Raw genomic sequence first — 18,890 nt, 5'->3', positions numbered from 1 at the left:
GGAAAACAGACATATGAGACTTAATTTTTGTCTCCTACTATACAGCATGAAATTAAATCAACCTAAACTTTGGGTTTAGTGCACAGATATCCCTCAGGAACCTAGCAGAACTACCACCCTCCCTAGAGACTTTCCTTTCCCCATTACAATGCTATCTTTTATGCAGGAAACCTTAGAGTTTCCTGTTTAAAGGAACAGCATTTACAGATGTTACATATTTATGGGAATAGCATACCTGAAGAAAGATTACTAGGCAATAACTCTATGGCAATCTTGAACACTGATTTAAGACCTACTATATATTTTATTTACACACCTAACCACGTATAACCACAACCATCTGGCACTTACGTAAGGTGAAGCTTAACAGGGGGTACCCATGCCTTCACGCACTACTGAGTTAAACAAAATGTGTAATATTTTATGAAACAATTTCCATCCTATTTGCATGAACTATAGTAACCCAAGGTACCTTCCTGAGAAAATTATCAGGTACAAAATTTAAGCAAAGGGTAGAGAATAGTTTCTTTGATCCCACATTTTCTTTTCTCTTCAACCTTATTGATAACTATACAATTTTAGGAAGAGAGAGTAGAATACAGGTCCTTCTCCTCTTGCACAAACAGGCTAACCACAAAGATCTTCTGTCCTCTTCTGGCACCTTTACTCCAACCTAAATCTGCTCAGTTCCAACAGAACAGATTTTTAAGGGATATTACTCTTCCCAGTTGTTGTACACGCTAGAGTGGCTTAGGTATAGAAGATACAGATCTGAACTCTTACAGACTGAGGTATGCTTAAATCCCAGGTCTTCAGTAACCACTTTGCTGGTGAGCAAAACTTTGAAATTATCTTTTCCAGGATTACCTGAAGCAATGAAACCTAGATCCATCTGTTACAGCCTGGCTAAGTTTAATGGATTATCTTTGGGTTTACACAAAACTTGGACATCTTTTCAACTCTGTTGTGTAAAGGTAATTTGGAACGAACTGCCTATTTACATAACCAGAATACATCAGGCATGCAGAGTAGGCAGATAAGCTTTAACATTAACATTTAGTGAACTCAAGAACTACAGCACAGGCTTTCTGGTGTTGTTTCATTTTTTAAAAACTCTGTTCCTTCTTTGACTGTGAATACAAGGCCCTTTGCTTATTTGAACAATGCACTATTGAGAAGCTACCTGACAGCTTAATAACACAGGCAAAGGAAAGAGGTTTTTAAATGACAGTCTTAAGAGACAGTCAAACACATCACAATCTTGATACAGTTGATGCTCTAAAGCTTTTTAGTCTGGCTCTACATCTTGCTCTGTTCATGTGTTAATCATCTTCCAGCGATCAGCAAAGGCTGGATGTCCACAATGAAGGCTGGTAGTGGCCACATCTGACTGCTGTAACCCAGCTGCAGTGTCTTGTCTACCGTGACTGGTTTGCTACTGAATGACAAACGGACAGAAAGTAGTTTTTTTCCTTAAGTGGAAATTAATTTCCTTAATGGGTAATTAAGGAATCGCTTTTTCCTAAAGCAAACCTGTTACCCGTCTTGTTATAGACAGTATTTGTAGAAAGCTGAGGATTTCCCGGTGTTGTTGCCTGAAACTTGGCCAAGTGTCCCTGTTAGCATCCCTGGAAGGGATAACAGAGTAAGCTTGTAGGCTTGAAGACACAACCATCAGAAACAGTGGAAACAACAGCCAAAACTAACTGAAAGAACCCATTTCCCAGTAGTCATCAACCTTCAGCTCTCCTATCTCTCAAGCTGCTATCAGATATGAATGTTATAGCAGTAATTGAGCTTGCTTTTTATGATCAGTGCAAAGCCTTTACTGTAATTCGCAGACTGCTGCTGGCATTATCATAGTTTTCTTTTATTTCAAGATTAGATTAACGCAATAAAACCTCCACACCTTAAAAGAGAAACTGCTGGAGAATACTGCATCTTACCTGATACAAGAAGGGATACCTAGATGAAAGCATAGGAGTTAAACATCTGGATTTCTGCTTGTGTCCACACAGAATTTAAGCTTTTGGATTGTTGTCCACAAAACCGTATTTAGGACCTGGCCATTAAAAAAAAAGAAAAGAGTTTCATGAGGAAACAACAAAATCCAGTACAGTGCAGTGGTATTTCTAGCTGCTCTATACATGAGTCCTTGGGAGCTCTCAGTTCTACCTTCTCTCAACCCTTTAATCAGAACTACTTCAATTTCCATCTCCCATGCACTCTTAAAGTCCCCTTTCTGGGGCATGGAAGTACAGGAATGAGGAGGCAGAGAGAAACATGAGAAGGAATGCTCAGAGAGTCTTTTAGATAACTTTGTTTTTATTGTATACATAATAAAGTAGATAAGCAAATCCATGAGACATTTTAAAACTGATGGTGAGTTACCTACTAGACTTACTGCCACAGCATTTAGCTGCTCTGAATGTATTTTTCCAATGAATCAAATTCAGTCTTAAGATATTTGTGGAAAAAATGAAGTGTGAGAATTTTTCCCAAGTCATTTAAGCCTAATTATATTGGCAGTTTCAGCACATAAATTTGACTCAACCTTTGTACTGTTTAGATTGAGAAAACAAGTCAGATTAATATAAACTAGAGCTTGAGTTTTGCAGTGCAGTAGCTATTCCTCAGTAATTGCTCGTGTGCACCATCTTATTTTCCACTAAATAAAATATAAAACAGCTCAGGAATGAGCTGCTTTTTTTCTATTGGTATGCAAGACAACTGGCAGTTACCGTAAAATAACTTGTGCTAGCATTTCTTACCTTAAATTACTTGCTTGTTTTGCCTGCTCATATCCAAACCGTGGACGCACTGTATGGGCAGGAAGCAATAATGAAATGGTATGGGAGCAGCTGCACCAGACCTGCTGGAAAAAGCCTCCACCTGCTATTTTTACCGTGAGAACCATCAGTCCAGAATGACTATTCCGATATTATCTAAGTTCATTTCATTTTAAGATGAAAGACAGCCGGCCCAGTAGTATCTTTAATCAAACTGAAAGATTTAATAACAATTTTTCTTATGGGTATAAAGAGCTTTTACTCACTGGGTTAAAAATAGGCAAACAAATGGCTACAAACAACTGGCTCTTCCTTCAGACTGATCTGCAATAAACATACAAGGACAACGATTTTGTTAGGCATATACACATTTAACTAAGCACAATTTTAAAGCAAGGGTGGGGAGAGAGTAACTGTATCCTTGTTACTAAACGGGAATGGTATTGTTTCCTGATCCATCGCCATACTGCGGTGGGCTCTGGCACGCTCCTGATGGAATAAGAATCGGAATTGAAAGGGAAAAATCACAACAGCTCACAACAGTGTTACTCTCTCCTGGCTAATGGCACTAGTACATGCTTTCACTGAGATTACAGGAGTTGGATTTCTTAAAGGGTGGAACCAATAAATCTGACTTATCTCATATAAGTAAATAAAATTTACTTAAGGTAAACAAAAAAAAATCTTGTTCAAACAAAGAGTTTAAAATACTTACAAGAGAAAAAAAGCAGTGTGCAAAGGAAAGAATTCAGTAATTCAAGGTAGGTTTATTAATAATGAATACTATTAATATGAAACTACTTTCTATAATTTTTTTCAGTGCATATCTTGGCACAGTGGAATAACAGTGCTTGAAATTCCCAGTAAAACTGCACACTCGCCGGAAAGACAATGTGGTTGTGCTGCTTTTTAGTTTCGGGAGCTGATTATCACGCCGACCTTGGATTTTTCCAGTTTCTTCCAACACTCTGCGGTGCACATGCCGCTACACTCGCATTTTGTGCGGGCTTCAAACAGCACCTCGCTCCTACCACAAGCAGCGGCCACACGTACATGCCCCGCAGCAGAGCTGACCGCGCGGCGTGGCGCCCGAACGGCGCTCCGTGCTTTCAGTAAACCAAACTAGCCGGGAAACGCCGAGATCCCGTCCCGCTTTACCACATAAGCTCTGCCAAGGCGCTCGAGCGGCACCGCGCTCCTCCAACGGCACGCGGAGAGCAGACGCCAGGCGGGAACGCCGAGGCGCGGCGGCTGCGGCGGCGCCTCCCCCCCCCCCAGACCCCAGACCCCCCTCCCGCCGCGGAGCCCCGGGGCGCTGCCGGGACCCGCTCCCGCCGGCGCAGCCGCCCGTACCTCGCCCCGCGCGCCGCCTCCTCCGGCCCCGCGGCCGCTTTAAGGCTCCGAAGCGGCTCCTCGCGCCGCGCCACGCCGCCCGCCGCGCATGCGCGCCGCAGCCAGCCCCCCCCCGCCCCGCCACGCTCTGTACGAGCGCGCGGAACAGGCGCCGCGTCGTGAGCGGCAGGGCGCATGCGCGACACCCCCACCCCCGCCCCGGCGCGCACGTGACCCGGAGTAACCGCACTTTGTTGAGGAGTTTCTATGCGCGCGCCCGCGGCGGGGGGGGGTGACGGGCGCGCGCGCGCACGCTCGGAGGGCGGGGCCGCAGCCCAGACCCCCCCCGCCCCGCCCCGGGAGGCCGCTCCCCCCCCCACCCCCGCCCGCCGCCCCGGGCCCGGAGCGACGGTTGGTTCCGCCAAGCGGCGCTGCCGCCGCCGCCGCCTAACGGCCGCCCCGCCCTGCGCCCGCCCCGGCGGCGAGCGGCCACCCCCGCGGGCCCGGCCCCCTCCCCTCCTCCTGCCGCCGCCGCTGCTGCTGCTGCCGCTGCCGCCAGCGCAGCCTGGACTGAAGCGAACTCCGGAGCGAAGTGAGGAGAAGTGAGGAGGCGGCGGCGCTGACACTCACCAGCCACAGGCGGCGGCGGCGGCAGCGGGAGGGCGGGCGGGCAGAGAGGACGCACCAGGCGCGGCGGCGGCGGCGGCAACAGCGGCGGCAGCGGAGAGACCCCGGCGGCGGCGGCGGCTCCTCGGAAGCGGCAGCGCCGCCGGCAGCGCCCGCCCCGCTCCCTCCCTCCCTCCCCCGCCGCGGAGCAGCCGGGCCCGGCGCGTGTGCGCGGGGAGGAGGAGGAGGGGGACACAGCGAGGACTGCGCCGGCCGAGGGCGCACGGAGCAGGGAAGCGGCACCGACAAGAGGCGGCGGCGGCGGCTCCTTGTGCCCGGGCAGGAGGGCGCAGCCCGCCGGGGGCTTCTCCTGAGTTTCCTCCCTTTTTATTTTTTTTTTAATATATTTTTCCCCCGCTCTCTTGGACTGGGCGGCAGGCTCGCGTTCGTCTCTGGATTTGAATCCTCCTCCTCGTCGTCGTCGTCGCTCGGGGGAGCTCCCCTCCCCGCCCCCTCCCCTCCCCCAGCGCCTCCGCGCCCCGCCGGGCGCCCCGTGCCGCGCTCGCCTCGCTCGGCTCGGCTCGGCTCGGCTGGTGCGGGCGCTCGCCGTCTCCGCGCCGCCTTGGAATATGGTTGGGGAAATGGAAGCCAAGGAGAAGCCCAAGCCGAGCCCCGATTACCTGATGCAGCTCATGAACGACAAGAAGCTCATGAGCAGCCTCCCCAACTTCTGCGGGATCTTCAACCACCTCGAGAGGCTGCTGGACGAAGGTAAAGGCGCTTCCCTGCCCCCCTCCCCCGCCGCGGCCGCGCCTCTCCCCCCGGCCTCGGGCCTCCTGCCCCGCCGGGGCCTGTTCCCCCGGCGGCTCCGCGGCCTCCCGGAGCCCTTCAGACAAAGGGGAAGTGCGGGCGGCTCGGCGGGAGGGCAGGGAGCGCGGAGCGCGCACGTCCCGGCCCCTCGCTCTCTCTTTTTTTTTTACATATATTTCGTGTTTGTTTTTGTTGTTTTTCTTTCCGCGCTGTCTCCCAAAAGGGGGCGAAGAGTAAGAGGCACATGGAGGGGCGGGCGGGAGCTGAGGAATGTGCTGCGGGCGGGCGGGGAGGAGGGGAGCGCGGCTCCCCGCGGGAAGTGCGCGCAGGGGCCCGCGGGGCCTTATAGGGAACGGGCGGGGGGGTTGTTCCTCCCTCCCCTCCTTGGTTTGGCTCTTCGGGAGCTACTTGAATGACTAAGAGCGAGGGGGGCCGAGCTCCCCTTCGCGGCTCTCCCCACCCCGAACTGGCCGCAAACTAATTACGATTTTTCGTACGTTGCGAGGGGAGCGAGCGAGTCCTTGTAAAGCAGCTGCCTCGAAACGCTCCTGCCCGTGACTTCAGTGAGGGCAAAAGAGGCGGGGGGCGGGAAAAGCACACCACCCGAAATTGCCTCCTCTGCCGCTGCCAAACGTCCGCCGCGGCCGCTAACCCCGGCCCCGCACCCAGTTCCTGCCGCTCCCGAGGGCTGGCGCCCCCCGCTTTTTTTTTTTCTCATTTTTTTAATAGGTGCCCGTAAGGGTGCGTCTTCCCGAACGTATAGCTGCGTTTGGGAATAACGCTAAAAGGTGGGAACTTCGCGTGTCCCATGTTTCTTTCCCTGCAATAACAGACTGCTGTGTTGCAAGCAGGGCAGCCCATTCCTTCTTCGTGTGCTGGGCTAGCTCGGGTTGTCTTCACGTATTTGCCTGTCTTTAAAGAAAAAAAAAATCCTTATCATCTAAACCTAGACTTTCTGGAATTAGATCAGTTTCACTGTATTCGGCAGCTTTATAAGACTAGTGAAAACCGAAGTTGTTTGTACAGCCTCAGCTTCTTGAGAGTCTTAGCATAAAATGCTGAATTTGGGGATTTTGAGTTGGATATTTGTTAGTAGCCATATTCCTCTTGGTTAAAATAACTTTGGGAAGTTGTTGACCTCGGAAGATGAAAGAGCTGGTTATATTTGGTGGAGCTGGTTATATTTGGTAGGACAACTCCCCACCCTCTCCCGAGACTGTAAAAATGAGATAGTGACTGGAGTGTAACAAAAAATAGTGTGTCTAGAAAACTCCGCTTTCCGAAGAAAATGATAGAGGAGAAAAAAAAAGGCAGTGGAGAATATTCTTAGAGCAGACTGTAAGAGACTGTATTTTGGGCGATTCTGTTTTTATTTTCAAGAATTTTGGTAAATTTACAGGGAATTGCTAGTTCTACTTTTTCCATCCATATTTGTTCCACTACTTAGAACATACATTTTCCGTCACCATAGAAAACAGCCTCTTCAGAATAATTAACGAGGTTTATAATAAACATCAAGCAGAAACTTGACTGAGGCGACTTTTTAGCACAAATGAGCTTTTCATGTGCTTTGGGTTTTCTTAAATTCCTGAATCTCTTGAAGTTTGTTTGTTTAGCCAGGGGAAGGCCCCACACTTGTTTTGTTAGTGAACAAAAGAGAAACCTCCTGTAAGGAAGGGACACTTGGGGCGGAGAGGCAGGGGTGGGGGCAAGAGGCCCAAGATCTTTGCTGCTTTTGGGATTGTTCAAATCCTGGAAGCTCTGGAAATCTGCTCTGTGAAGTGTTAGGATCCCAAAATGAGGGAGGGGGAGACCTGCTGAAAAAGTTCTCGGCAGAGCAAGTCGGGCTGAAGCTCTTCTTTGCCCCTGCTTGTGGGGAGGGGGAGGTCTGTATTTTTCAGTAGCCTCAGCAAGAATTCAGCCATCTCTTTAAGCTTTTCTGCTTTTCCTGTTTACGTTGGCGATTGGGTGGAAGTGTTGTGGAGGCAGAAAACTTTTTGGAATGTTGAAAAAATGTTTCATGCAAATCTAGTAAATTGCTTCAAGGCTTCCAAGATTGAACACTAAGGGGCGCCAGTTATTTCTTTTCCATCCCGGGCTCCCCGCTCCATGCGTGGCTTGAGTGGTGAAATACACAAATGCTATAGAAGCTAGGGACGAGTCCCAAATATTTGTGGGTTTGTTCCGGTATCTCCACTTGTGTGAACTTGCATATATTGTTTGTTTAGATGCAGCATTACATAGGCGAGTAGCTATAGTTATAACTGAGAAATTAGAACAACCTTTGACACAAATCACAGTAGTGTAAGAGGACGTTCTTTAAAACATCTGCTCTGGTTATCAAAGGGACGTTAAATATCTTTAACTATACGATACGTTGAGGTTCTTTGGTTGTGTTTTATGGATTGCTAGAATTATCTTCAACATTCAGAACTTTTAAGTGAGAGAACTACATTTAATCTTTTCAACAGTTGTTTTATAGTGCTTTTGAGAATACAAAATATAAGGAGCAGCAGGGCGTATTAAGGTACATAAAAGGTATGTATTAAGTTACAAAGGCCTCGATTTGTCCCCTGGCCCCCAGTTTGGTTCACTTCCAGTACATAATATTATGTTTTAAATAGGGTTTTTTTTTTTTTTTAGTTAGTACAAAACAGTTTTCCTGAAGATTGGTTATGCTTGAGAAGAGTAATATTCCTAGACAACTATTAGCCTTTGCATTTTATTTTTTAGTGGTCTAACTGAAGAAATAGTCACAACTGCAATATTTCAAACAAACGAAACGTAAGATTGCTCTCTTTACTGCAGTGCTACTTTTTTTTTTCTTAATTCATCTCAGTATACACAAAATAAGGAATGGATCTGTCAGCTTAGTTGAACAACATATGTGATCCTTTTAGGCTCTAATGTTTGATCTTTGGAAATGATAGGGCTTAATTTAGTAGAAAATCTCTGCTTTATAGTGTTTGAAGACCAACATGAATATGAGTGGTATATGGAGGAATTTTTTTTAAAATTAAGAACTACTTTAGAATAAAATACGAAAGTTACAGTTTAGTTTATAGACACCTTTGCAAACGTGTGCCTTTAGCTTCTTACTTGTAAATAAGGCTTTTGTGGATTAACAAGGATGTTTAAAGTGCACATCATAATGACTAGGAAGTTGGATTGTTTTTATCAGACTAGTGCAAACCTGTGGGAAGAGAGGGCTCTTCCTGAGTGTGGAATAGTCTGTATTTCCTGTCATTGTTTGGACCATCAGATGTGACCTGATTTTTTTTTTTTTTTTTGGTGCTTCAGCTTCTCAGATACTAACTTTCATGATTCTAACGTAGATTGTTTTTTGTCAGTCTGTGTATTTTGCTGGTCCACATTCTGCAAAATGAATAAATTGTACCTTTTATCATTATTTCTTTTCTTTTTTTTTTTTTTTTTAGAAGTCCTATATTTCAACCTTTTTAATTAACACATTATTTTGTTTAGTTTTATTCTCTTTGCAGGTTATGAACAGATTTTCCTAGATTATTCAGAGATCTTAATGGTGTTTTATCCTACAAAAATAACAAACAGCATCCCATCCCCAAGCGCGGAATATTTTAAAATATGTGGCCTATAAAGAAAATAGAAATTTGATCAACACAGTCAGTAATACACTGGCTTGAGGTTGCTCGCTATGTAATATGTTACCAAGAAGCATTAAAAATATTTCTTGTCGTGTTTTTAAAAGTTTGTCTTTATTTTAGAAGTGTTTTATTCTTTTTAACTTACAGTTAGCTTAAATGTTATATTTGGTTGGAGCGTGCAGGGAAGCTGTGGTCCAGTCCTTTTCTTTTTTAGGAGGTATTTATGTAAGCTTTGCCAGGAATTTATTCTTTTCTGTAAACTACCTCAAACTTCAGCCTTTGTATCAACTAAGCTGGTGTTGAAAGCGATGTGCAAGTTCTTGTGTGCGTTATATATGCATATCTCTACACGTAATTTAAGCCATGAATCTAGCTTTTAAGATAAGTCCAAATTAATGTCAAATGGGCTGCCTTCTTTTGCACAGCAATTGTAATGAAGATGACTCTTAAAATCTCTAGCAAGGGATTAAGGAGCATTGAACCTGCTGGGCCCGGTGCCCTAAAGAGCAGCCTTCGTGTTAGTCTCATGGACTTCAGCTGGTCTGTCTGCATAAGTAAGGACTGAAGAACTATGTTCCAGCATTGTAAATAACTTCTCCCTCACAAGTAATCTAACTACTTTTGTATGTGACCTTATCATTTGTGATTATGTAAAGTTAGCCTGTATTTAGCTAGGGTTTTGCTGACCCATCACATTTGATGAAGGGGTGTTGGGCAAACTAGCATGTTGTTTCTGCCCCCGCCACCTTCCCAGCTAGGTCATCCGTTATAAAACATTATTTCTTTACAAACTGATGCTTCTCGAAGGGCCCCTCAGTGCAGGGTTAAGAGAAGACATACGCTGTTAAAATAAAGACCTTGTGATCTGTTTTTACCCAGAGACTCTTGGAATATTTTGAATAGTAATGTTAAAATTGCACAATAAAAAGAAGGCAGCAAAAGCATTTTTTTGTACTGTTTGTGATGGTGCTCTTTTGAATTTTGTACTTTGTTGATCTTTAAGTCTTAGAATAATATTCTGAGGTGTCTCCTGATTCACGGTTATGGAGTCGTAACAGTATTATGGAGCCTCTTGCGCTTCTCTTTCCATAAACTTTGTAAAGTTGTTCTAGGGGTGTTTTTCTTTTTTTTCCTCTTTCTTATTTGGGGTGTGTGTGTGTATTATTATTATTATTCATTTCATGGCCTCTATTACAACATCAAAAGCGAAAGCTGCATTGCACATCTCAGAATGCAGATCTTTTTTCAGCTTAGGGAAGAATATTCAGAACTTTATTCTCTCTGAGCAACAGTTAATGTTTTTTATGGAGTTATTTTGGGGGCAGTTTGTATTGCAACACTTACAGTCTCCTGACATATAGTTTAAAGATGGATGTTGTTTTGCCCAAAATGAATGTAAAGTTAATAAAGCAATTATTTGAAGCTCATGTTTTGGGAGTAGTTTGTCCATTGTTGGTTACCAGTAATAGATTGTTAAAATCTGTGCATTCAGAGTTTTTTTTTTAATAAAAAAGAAAGGAAAAAAAAAAAGCTTACTATTTTAGTTCTTTCTAAGAGCTGCTGACTCATTTGTTTTTAAAACAGGAGAAACCTGATTTTTATATATATATATGTGTGTGTGTGTGTGTATATATAAAACTTGTTCCTTGCAATTGTGAGTTGCATTTTGTTCACCTGAAATTGTACACAAACGTTTTCCTAGTGACTAATGTACTAAGTCTCTTGCCGTAGTTAGGAAGAAATGAGCACACACAGATTGAATTAAGGAGTTGTAGAAGTTGTTTTCATTGCTCATAAAGGAAAAAAACGAAGGTGTTGGTTAATACTACAGTGAAGTGGAAAAAAGATCTCAAGAAACACTTGGGAGATTTTGAGAGCGCCCTTAAAATGCTTTCGTTCTGAAAATGAGACTTACAAATGCCGCTAGGGAAGGATCGAATCGGGGAAAAAAGTTTCTGGTGCTCCACGAAGAAGAGGTTGGATATGAAATGATTCCTTCTGTAGTTCTCTAATTTTTTTTTTTTTAGCCAGCCTGTCTGTATCAGTTCTTCTAAAGCTTCCTTTTTTTTTTTTCTTTTTTCTCTGAAAGAAACAGTGAAAATGAGAAATGGATACTCAGTTTAAATGCTTTAAATGACATAGAATTCTGTAAAGAAAAAGAACGTTCTGAATTCTTTTGAGTTACTTTCTGTAATCCTAAAGTACTATAATTATTGGAAAATGCTTTATGATACAAAAATCCTATTAATTAGACGTGCTATTACATGCTGATCTGGTGCATGCTCCATGGCTGGCAGGAGGGACCTGTGTTACGCTCGTTATGAGACCATCCTGACGGTTCAGGCTGCCTGAAGGACCGCAGGAGTCTCCCATGGAAACTGTGGCTTATGTGCTGCAACTTATGTGGCGTGATGGGGGGGAGGGAAGGGGTCCATGTCTTGCCAAGAACGCTGTGAAGTAATGAAATGCCCTTGCTCCCTGACCCTTGTCTTTACTGAGACATAATTCACAACTCCTCATTCAGGCAGCTTGACTTTTCCTGCATTGATTTTAATCAAAATGTATAGAATGAAAATTTTCTTTACTGGAATTTTAATTACGCAATGCTAAGAAAACTCGTAGAAACAGTAAAACTGCATAAAAGTATGCTTTTAATAATGAGATGCTTAATACAGTTGGTTGGGTCAGTGCAAGTACCGCGTAAGATAAGTCTGCAGTTTTGTAGCAGGGGGATTTAGGACTGCTAAGCACATGGAAGCTCTTCTTTTAAGCTTGAAACAGATGATAGGTGTAATTTTTATAATCCGTGTTAGATCCCTTTGCTGTGATGTGGCAAAGAGATGGATGCCTTGCGAGTGAAGTAATGTTGTATTTCTATCCTTGATTTTGAGGAAATAGCCAGTGTTACCTTATCTAGAGCCGTTAAGTAAATTCAAGGTTTGGGATTTTTTGGTTGTTTCTATTGGAAATATTTAATGGGAGTGGAGTTAGCTTTTTTTTTTTTTTTTTTTTTTTTTTTTTAAATAGTGAAGCTTACATTTTGAAACAACATATACTTGAATGAGCAAAACAACATGACAACTTTAAAGAAAAATAACACCCAGCTTCCTTAACAGAGCTACTATATTTTCCTTGTTTCTATCAGGGGCTTTTATCCAGCCCTCATTTTTTGAGTATCTTAACAGCAAGGTGGTACAAGATGAAGCATTTTGACTTCTCTTTAGGTAGTTGTGCTAATAAAACTTCTATTGTTTGGATCTAGAACTGGGAGCTTCAGGATTTTGCTGTTATTCTGCAGACCTTTAGCTGCTCTTAATTTTCAGACAGTAATGGCAACAAGCTAACAGTGTCTTGTTATTTTATTGTGCAGGCTTAAAAGTATGAAGTAAATAGCTCTTGTTTCAGAATCTGTTTTGTGTATGTATTTTATATATAATGTATAAAAAACTACATTTTTATATATATTATACAACACTTATACAATAATATATATAATATTGTGTGTGTATGTGTGTGTCAGAATGACAAATTTTTATTCCAGTTTCCAGGGAGAAATCATTCTGGTCAAGAAAAATGGCAATAGGCGCCTATTAATGGGTTTCTTTTGATTCCTTTCAGTGGTTCCTAGATGGCTGAATTGGAAGTCGATTTTAGCGCGTGCTTAAAAATATTTTTGACTGGTTCACTGCTGCACCCAAATACACATATTTTATTCTATATCATAATAGGTTAGGGTATTTTTTTCTGGGTTTGCAGAATAATGACATAGCTTCGGAAAAACCTGATACATCGTAACTTCATTGTAATGTTACAGGAAGTGCATCAGCTTAAGGTGTCCTGAGGATACCCCTTCCTAAATGGCATGATCAATGAAGCCATTTGTGTAATGAATGAGGGACATATGTTGGTATTAGTAACAGGGCAGTTAGCAGTGTTAATGGCATATAACTGTGTGAGTGTTAACAGCTTCTTTAAAACTTGGTTTGGAAAGTGGGGTAGGGGACAGCATGGCAAGCATTTGAAATTGGATTCCTTCTTGGGGAAATTATGTTGAGGTGGCTCTGAAGTGTAATGTATTCAAATGTCGGCTCTTCTAAGAGCAGAGGCAGTATGAGAAAATACAATTCTTTTGTTCTTTTTAAAAAATTATTTATTGATTTACTCTTTATTTATTATTTACTCTTGGGAGTTATTTCTAGCTTGAAAAGCTGAGCTGACATCATGCTGGACTGGGTGGCGTGTTGGTAGTTTTTGGGTTTGTTTTTGTGTGTTGCTGGGTTACTTTTCAGCCAGGTCAGTTTTGTGATCAAGTTCTCCATAGTTATTTTGGCACAATGGCTGTGGTGGCTCAATGGGAGGGATAAATAGTAGGACTTGGGAGAGGGAAGTATTTTTGTTTAAGCATTTCCGAGTCTTAGTGGAGATGTTGCTTAGCCTCATCATTATATATTTTCTTCATTAATGTCCAAGAGCCAAAATATGCCTAAAATCTAAAGTAAGCAAAAGATCTCCAGCATACATGTTAAAAATCTACTTTTATAAAATATATTTAAGTGATGACTCAACCAAGACATTTAACTGCTGTTGCATAATGATTGTATTTAATTATCAGATTCCAGGGTGGTGCAAAATCTGTTAATATTCTCAAAATTGCAGCTTAATCTAATAATCCGTGAGTAATTGCATAAAAAGCCATTTCACAATTTTGATTTTTTAGATACAGAACGACCCAAAATATTTCTGTTTGCAGTAGAATGCTTCCAATTTATTTGTGAGGAATAGGAAGGAGAAGAGAAGTAAAAATTATGCGGCCTTGTGCTGTTTGCTTTTGAGTCCTGTGGTTCTTTTGTATGTACTGCTTTTAGTTAATTTGGGTTTGTGAATGAACATGAGCAGTACCATAAGCCACAGAAATTAATATGGAATTTTTTTCAACGAACTGTCCCCCTTCATCCTCCCCTCAATTTCCCAAACTAGCATTGCCTAAATACTACATGTATAGTCCATTGACAGGAATGTTCTCGAGGGGCTTTTATGTAGAACCTTCAGATTAAAATGACATAATAGGCCCAGCTGTCCTATCCAAAGTATGAAATTTGTGCTGTGAAAAAACTGTCTGCACTCTGAGAAAACAGTGCATGTTACGTGATGCTAGAATCAGATTGCTGGTGTTTTTTTGTTTCATCACTCAAATATCACATCGTCTAAAGATGCATATAACCTGATGTGGAGAAACGCATCAGTTGGTGCAGTGGAATCACTGTTTCTTCATGCTCCTTTCTGAAAATCTGGTGCTGTCTCTGGATGAACCTGAAGCTCAGAAGAGTTACTGTGTGGATTCATTTGTTCCTGCTTTTCATGTAGTTCCACCACTTCTTTTGTTCAAGACTATTTTTTTTGTATATAATAACTGTTATTATAGCACCTTTTAGAAGTATGGTTAGCTATTTTGCCAATTTCTTGCATTTTTTGTGTTCATTCTCTGTGAATAAGTATTCTATTTGTGACCTGCCAAATGTAATTCTTTTGAGAAAACTAGAGATTTTAATGAAGTACTTAAGGTGGATTTGATTTTTTTAGATTAGAAGGAACTAAAAAATGGATGGTTGGCTTTCTTGAGTTAAGCTGATTAAGTTTACAGAGTTTAAAGAACTTTCAGAGACCTTTTCACATTTAAAAAAAACGTATTTTGAGGAACAAGCAGAGAAAATCCTTTCTGTATTACCTTAATACAGGTTATCTGAGGTTAAATTCTTTATGTGAATATATATATATATATATATATATATGTATGTGTGTGTGTGTGTGTATGTATTTAAAACTCTGATTATTCAGGTGTAGTTCCCAGGCAACTAAAAAGTGGTGCATAACCTCTATAGGTAACAGGGTACATAAACCTAGTGCCTATTGATTTAGTAACTGTATTTTATGCGTAACTATTCAGTAAGAAACTTGTTGGTTCCAAGTGGGAGGTTTAATGCACACTGAGGGTGCTTGGTAGCACAGGCGTTTAATACTGCTAAGTGCCTCCAGAAAGGTACTCTTGCGTCAGCCTCAGATTAACATGGGATGAATAACAGAGCAATTTATCAACCAGGCAGCTCTGAGGAGTGTCAGCAAGAAAGCTGACGATGATGAATGGGAGAGAAGTGGGTGCTGCGGTAGGTAGCCGCTACTGCTGCTGCTGGAGTTCTGGGAGAGGGCAGCTCATATTTAGGTGCTTGCAGGATAGTTAAGTGGGGAGGAGCTACATTCCTGTGCCTGACTGGCTAGGAAAGAAACACGTCCCTCTACTCTTGGAGTTTACTGAATACTGCAGCTTAAGGTAGCAAATGGATGACAGGATTGTACTTTGTGGATAAAAGTTTACATCAATCTTCAGGATGGACAGTGGGAGTTATGTTCTGATTATATGTTCAGAACTTCTGTTGCTGTCTGCAATCTTAGCAAACTTGCTTGACAAGAATGAGTTTGTTCTGGACTTAATGGTTAAGTTTTGTACTTGGTTTGTTAGATTTTTACAGCTTCGGTTATTTTGACTTGCATTTTTTTGTTTTTGTTGTAGAAGGGATAAAGAAAATAACTGAATTTTAGGCAACAAAATCAGAAATAAAATTGCCCCCCCCCCCTTTTTTTTTCCCTGTAGTCATGTGCTCAGATCTTTCCAATTCCATTTAATTAAGTATTTAGAAGAATATTTTATCAAGGTTGCAAAGCTATATGGAGAAGAGTTTTAAATAATTGCATTAAAGTCAGTGCTTTAGTGTGCCATTTTGTGTGTGTGTGGCCAGAGTGGGGGGGGATGGGGGGGCCGGAGGGTGCTATTTGTGTGATGAGTTTCTTTTGTTTGTTTTGCTCTGTGGACTATTGAGCTTCTGCAGGTTCTCTCAGTTCTTTATGTGCTGTCTTTTTCTTCAGCAGAACTCAGTAGTGAAATAAGCCGTGAAGACAAGTATTTCAGTACATAACTAGACATAATAATATAGTATAATGGTATATTATAGTAAAAAGCTACACAGATCATGATTTTAGTCATACAATAGTTTTTAATGGTTAGGTCTGCTGCTCAAATTGCTTTCATATTTTAAATGTTCTTGTACTGGTAAAATTGAATGAGATTGTGTTTAAAAATGTCTTTTTTTTTTCCTTTTCCCTCCCCCCTTTCTATTAAGTATCTTAGCTGCCAAAATTTTTAAACTCTTATTCATTTCAAAAATGTGATTCAGAAGAATTTGAAGGAGAGCACATTAAAAACAGTTCTGTCTTTCCTCCAACTTCTACTGTATGGTCTTAGTGTTAGGTTTAATGGACAAAGAAGAGATACTAATATAGTGATAACATTTGAATCTGGTCTAGTTATGGATTGATTAGTAGTTTTTCATAGCATCTAGTCATATAGTTGACAGCTTAATGTTACTATAAACCATCCTTTGCTTGGAAGGTGAAGGAATGAATACAGCTTGTAATGAAAGCTGGATCATTTCCAGGCTGTTAAGCTAATTGGTGAAACTTAATGCCACAAATATGAAAGCAAATACTAGGCACCTGTGAATATTAACAGCATGAAAAAAATAGGGCAAAGGATGTAATGTGATGCATTTAAAGACTGCATGGTACAAATGACACAAAAATGTGCTGGACATTGGTGTTGGAACTGTTCAGTAACTGTATGAAAGAAACAGAAAAGTTAGAATGTTTTTTCTTGCATACTTTGTCTTTTGAACTGAAGTGTGCTCTTCTGCAGAAAAGGTTTTTCATTTCCAAAACAAGTTTAAAAGTTCAGAGTTAGTCTTCAAATACTGATTTTTATTCTGCCTTTTTAAATCTCAGCAGCAAGCATAAAATGGCATTTAGATATGAAAGTGTCAGGAACTGTAGCAGTGTGAGAAGTGGCTTTATCAGTTTCTTTGATATTTAAATAACTGAAGATCATGAATAGAGTTGGAGGAGTCTTGTTCTTAAAGTGTTTTCTGTCCCGTAGTATGGTATTTCTTTTATATAGATTATGTTCTTTATGCATAAACCATCAAAATGTAATGTTACTTAGCAGCATTTTCATGTTAAGTAGTTTAAAATGTTGTGGGTTGCACACTAATGACATCACTAACTATATTAAGTTGATTTAATGAGCTGTTTGCAGCTTACTCCTAACTGGAAGGAATGGAGTTAGACTGGTCAGTGCCTGGTTTCCCTAGGAGTCCTCGGCAGCAGCAAAGCAGACTGTAGCAGCACTTCTGTATAATCTGTTTATCAGAATCTCTTATTATATCAAGAGAGGGAGAAGTACTTTTTAAGAACTTTTGTGCAATCCGATTGACTTTTCTTTTTCAGGTGCTCTGTTTTTACAACTTAATATCTTTTTCCCCCTCCCCTTTGTAACATGGAGCTGTTTCTATCTCTCCTTCCCTTCCCCCCCATTTATTTATTTATTTATTTTCAGTTTGCTAGTGTTATGCAATAACTTTAGTAGTTCATATTTAAGGGCATAATCGACTTTGTTTAATTTCCACTAACATAAAAGTACAAATATATAAAAATGATATATATTATCATTCATGAATAAAGGTAGTAAAACAAACATGTGTTCAGTTACTTTCAGCTGTAAATATTTCAGAATTCCAGAACTAACTTTTTTTTTCTTCTTTGAGGCTTTTTTATATCCTTATCAATAGTTTTGTGAGCAGACAGGAACCATTGTTTGATGCCGCAAAAGATAAGAATGTAACTTACCAATTATTGTAATGTTAGCCAGAATATTTAGTCATGCACATAGGATCCTATGTAGTTGGCCTATATACTTCTTCCATTTTTAAAAGCTATTCTCAATATAAAGTCTTAATTTAGAAGATCCTTCCTGATAGTTTTAAGAAATATTTTAAACCACTGTATTTCCTGAAGTTAAAATTACTCTTGCTTGTTTAGAAGCTTATACTATTTTGTGTTAAAGAATTGTGATGTACAATTAGCATTTAATTTACATATTGCATCTTCAACTTAAAAACTAGGTTGCACTTGTTGCTGTTGTTCCTAAAAGGCTGTTTTTTCAAGTAACTGAAATTGTCAGTTGAAGAGAAAATTGATTACGTAACTGCTTTGTAAAAGCTTACACTATCTTAAACAGTTTAATTCTTAAAGTAGCAGAGATCTTGTCTACTGGACAGGTAAAATAAATATGAATTTTGTGTAATATTGTCTGTCTGATTCTCCACATCTCTCCCTCTCTGTTAAGGGAGAGGTTAGATTTATGAATTATTGTCAAGGACAGAATTTAATATGATTTAAAATCGTATTTGTCTTGGTATAATTACAAGCTATACATAAGTCTGCTTTAGTTGTAAAGGCAATGGTGGGGAAAAAAGTGCTTAAGACTTTGCATATCTGGCAGTTTTTAGTATGGTTTGATTCACTGTTCTTAATGTGGTGTTGGTGTGCCTCCTGTTAGCTGAAAAGGTCTATCTCTGAGGGAAGAGTATTTTCATTTGATTACAGGCTGAAATCTAGAAATCAGATATTTCAAAATATTTTTCATTAAATTTTCTATTAGTTTTTAACCATTAAAATAAACATTTTGAGTTTGATTGTTAGCTAAATGTAATTCTTAGTTTCATGATAGCATTTTATGAATATAAAACTGAAATGCCTGTGCATGGCAGATATTCTGGAAGCTTGCATATGGAACACTTTAGTGCTACATGCTGATGCCTGTGTGATACAGAGCACTTTGTAATAA

General features: G+C 41.0%; 1 protein-coding gene across 8 annotated transcripts in view; it reads left to right on the top strand.

The window, feature by feature from the left end:
• The first annotated feature begins 5,127 nt into the window (after positions 1–5,127).
• The window catches only part of QKI (QKI, KH domain containing RNA binding), a 137,128-nt gene continuing 123,365 nt past the window's right edge, over positions 5,128–18,890 (top strand). For 2 of the 8 annotated variants that reach the window (XM_010214228.2, XM_010214484.2), the window contains exon 1: positions 5,130–5,498. In XM_010214228.2, the coding sequence (XP_010212530.1) occupies positions 5,357–5,498 (142 nt within the window). In that variant the 5' untranslated portion in view covers positions 5,130–5,356. Of the gene's footprint in view, positions 5,499–18,890 lie in introns of all 8 variants that reach the window. The other 6 variants (XM_088532991.1, XM_010214303.2, XM_010214012.2 and 3 more) reach the window with 5 other exon arrangements.

Source organism: Tinamus guttatus, unplaced genomic scaffold (assembly GCF_059628265.1).
Source record: "Tinamus guttatus ecotype Peru unplaced genomic scaffold, ASM5962826v1 Tinamus_guttatus_pri_ptg000473l, whole genome shotgun sequence".
In the NCBI taxonomy this organism is placed as follows: domain Eukaryota; kingdom Metazoa; phylum Chordata; class Aves; order Tinamiformes; family Tinamidae; genus Tinamus; species Tinamus guttatus.
This window is presented reverse-complemented; position numbering and strand designations above follow the sequence as displayed.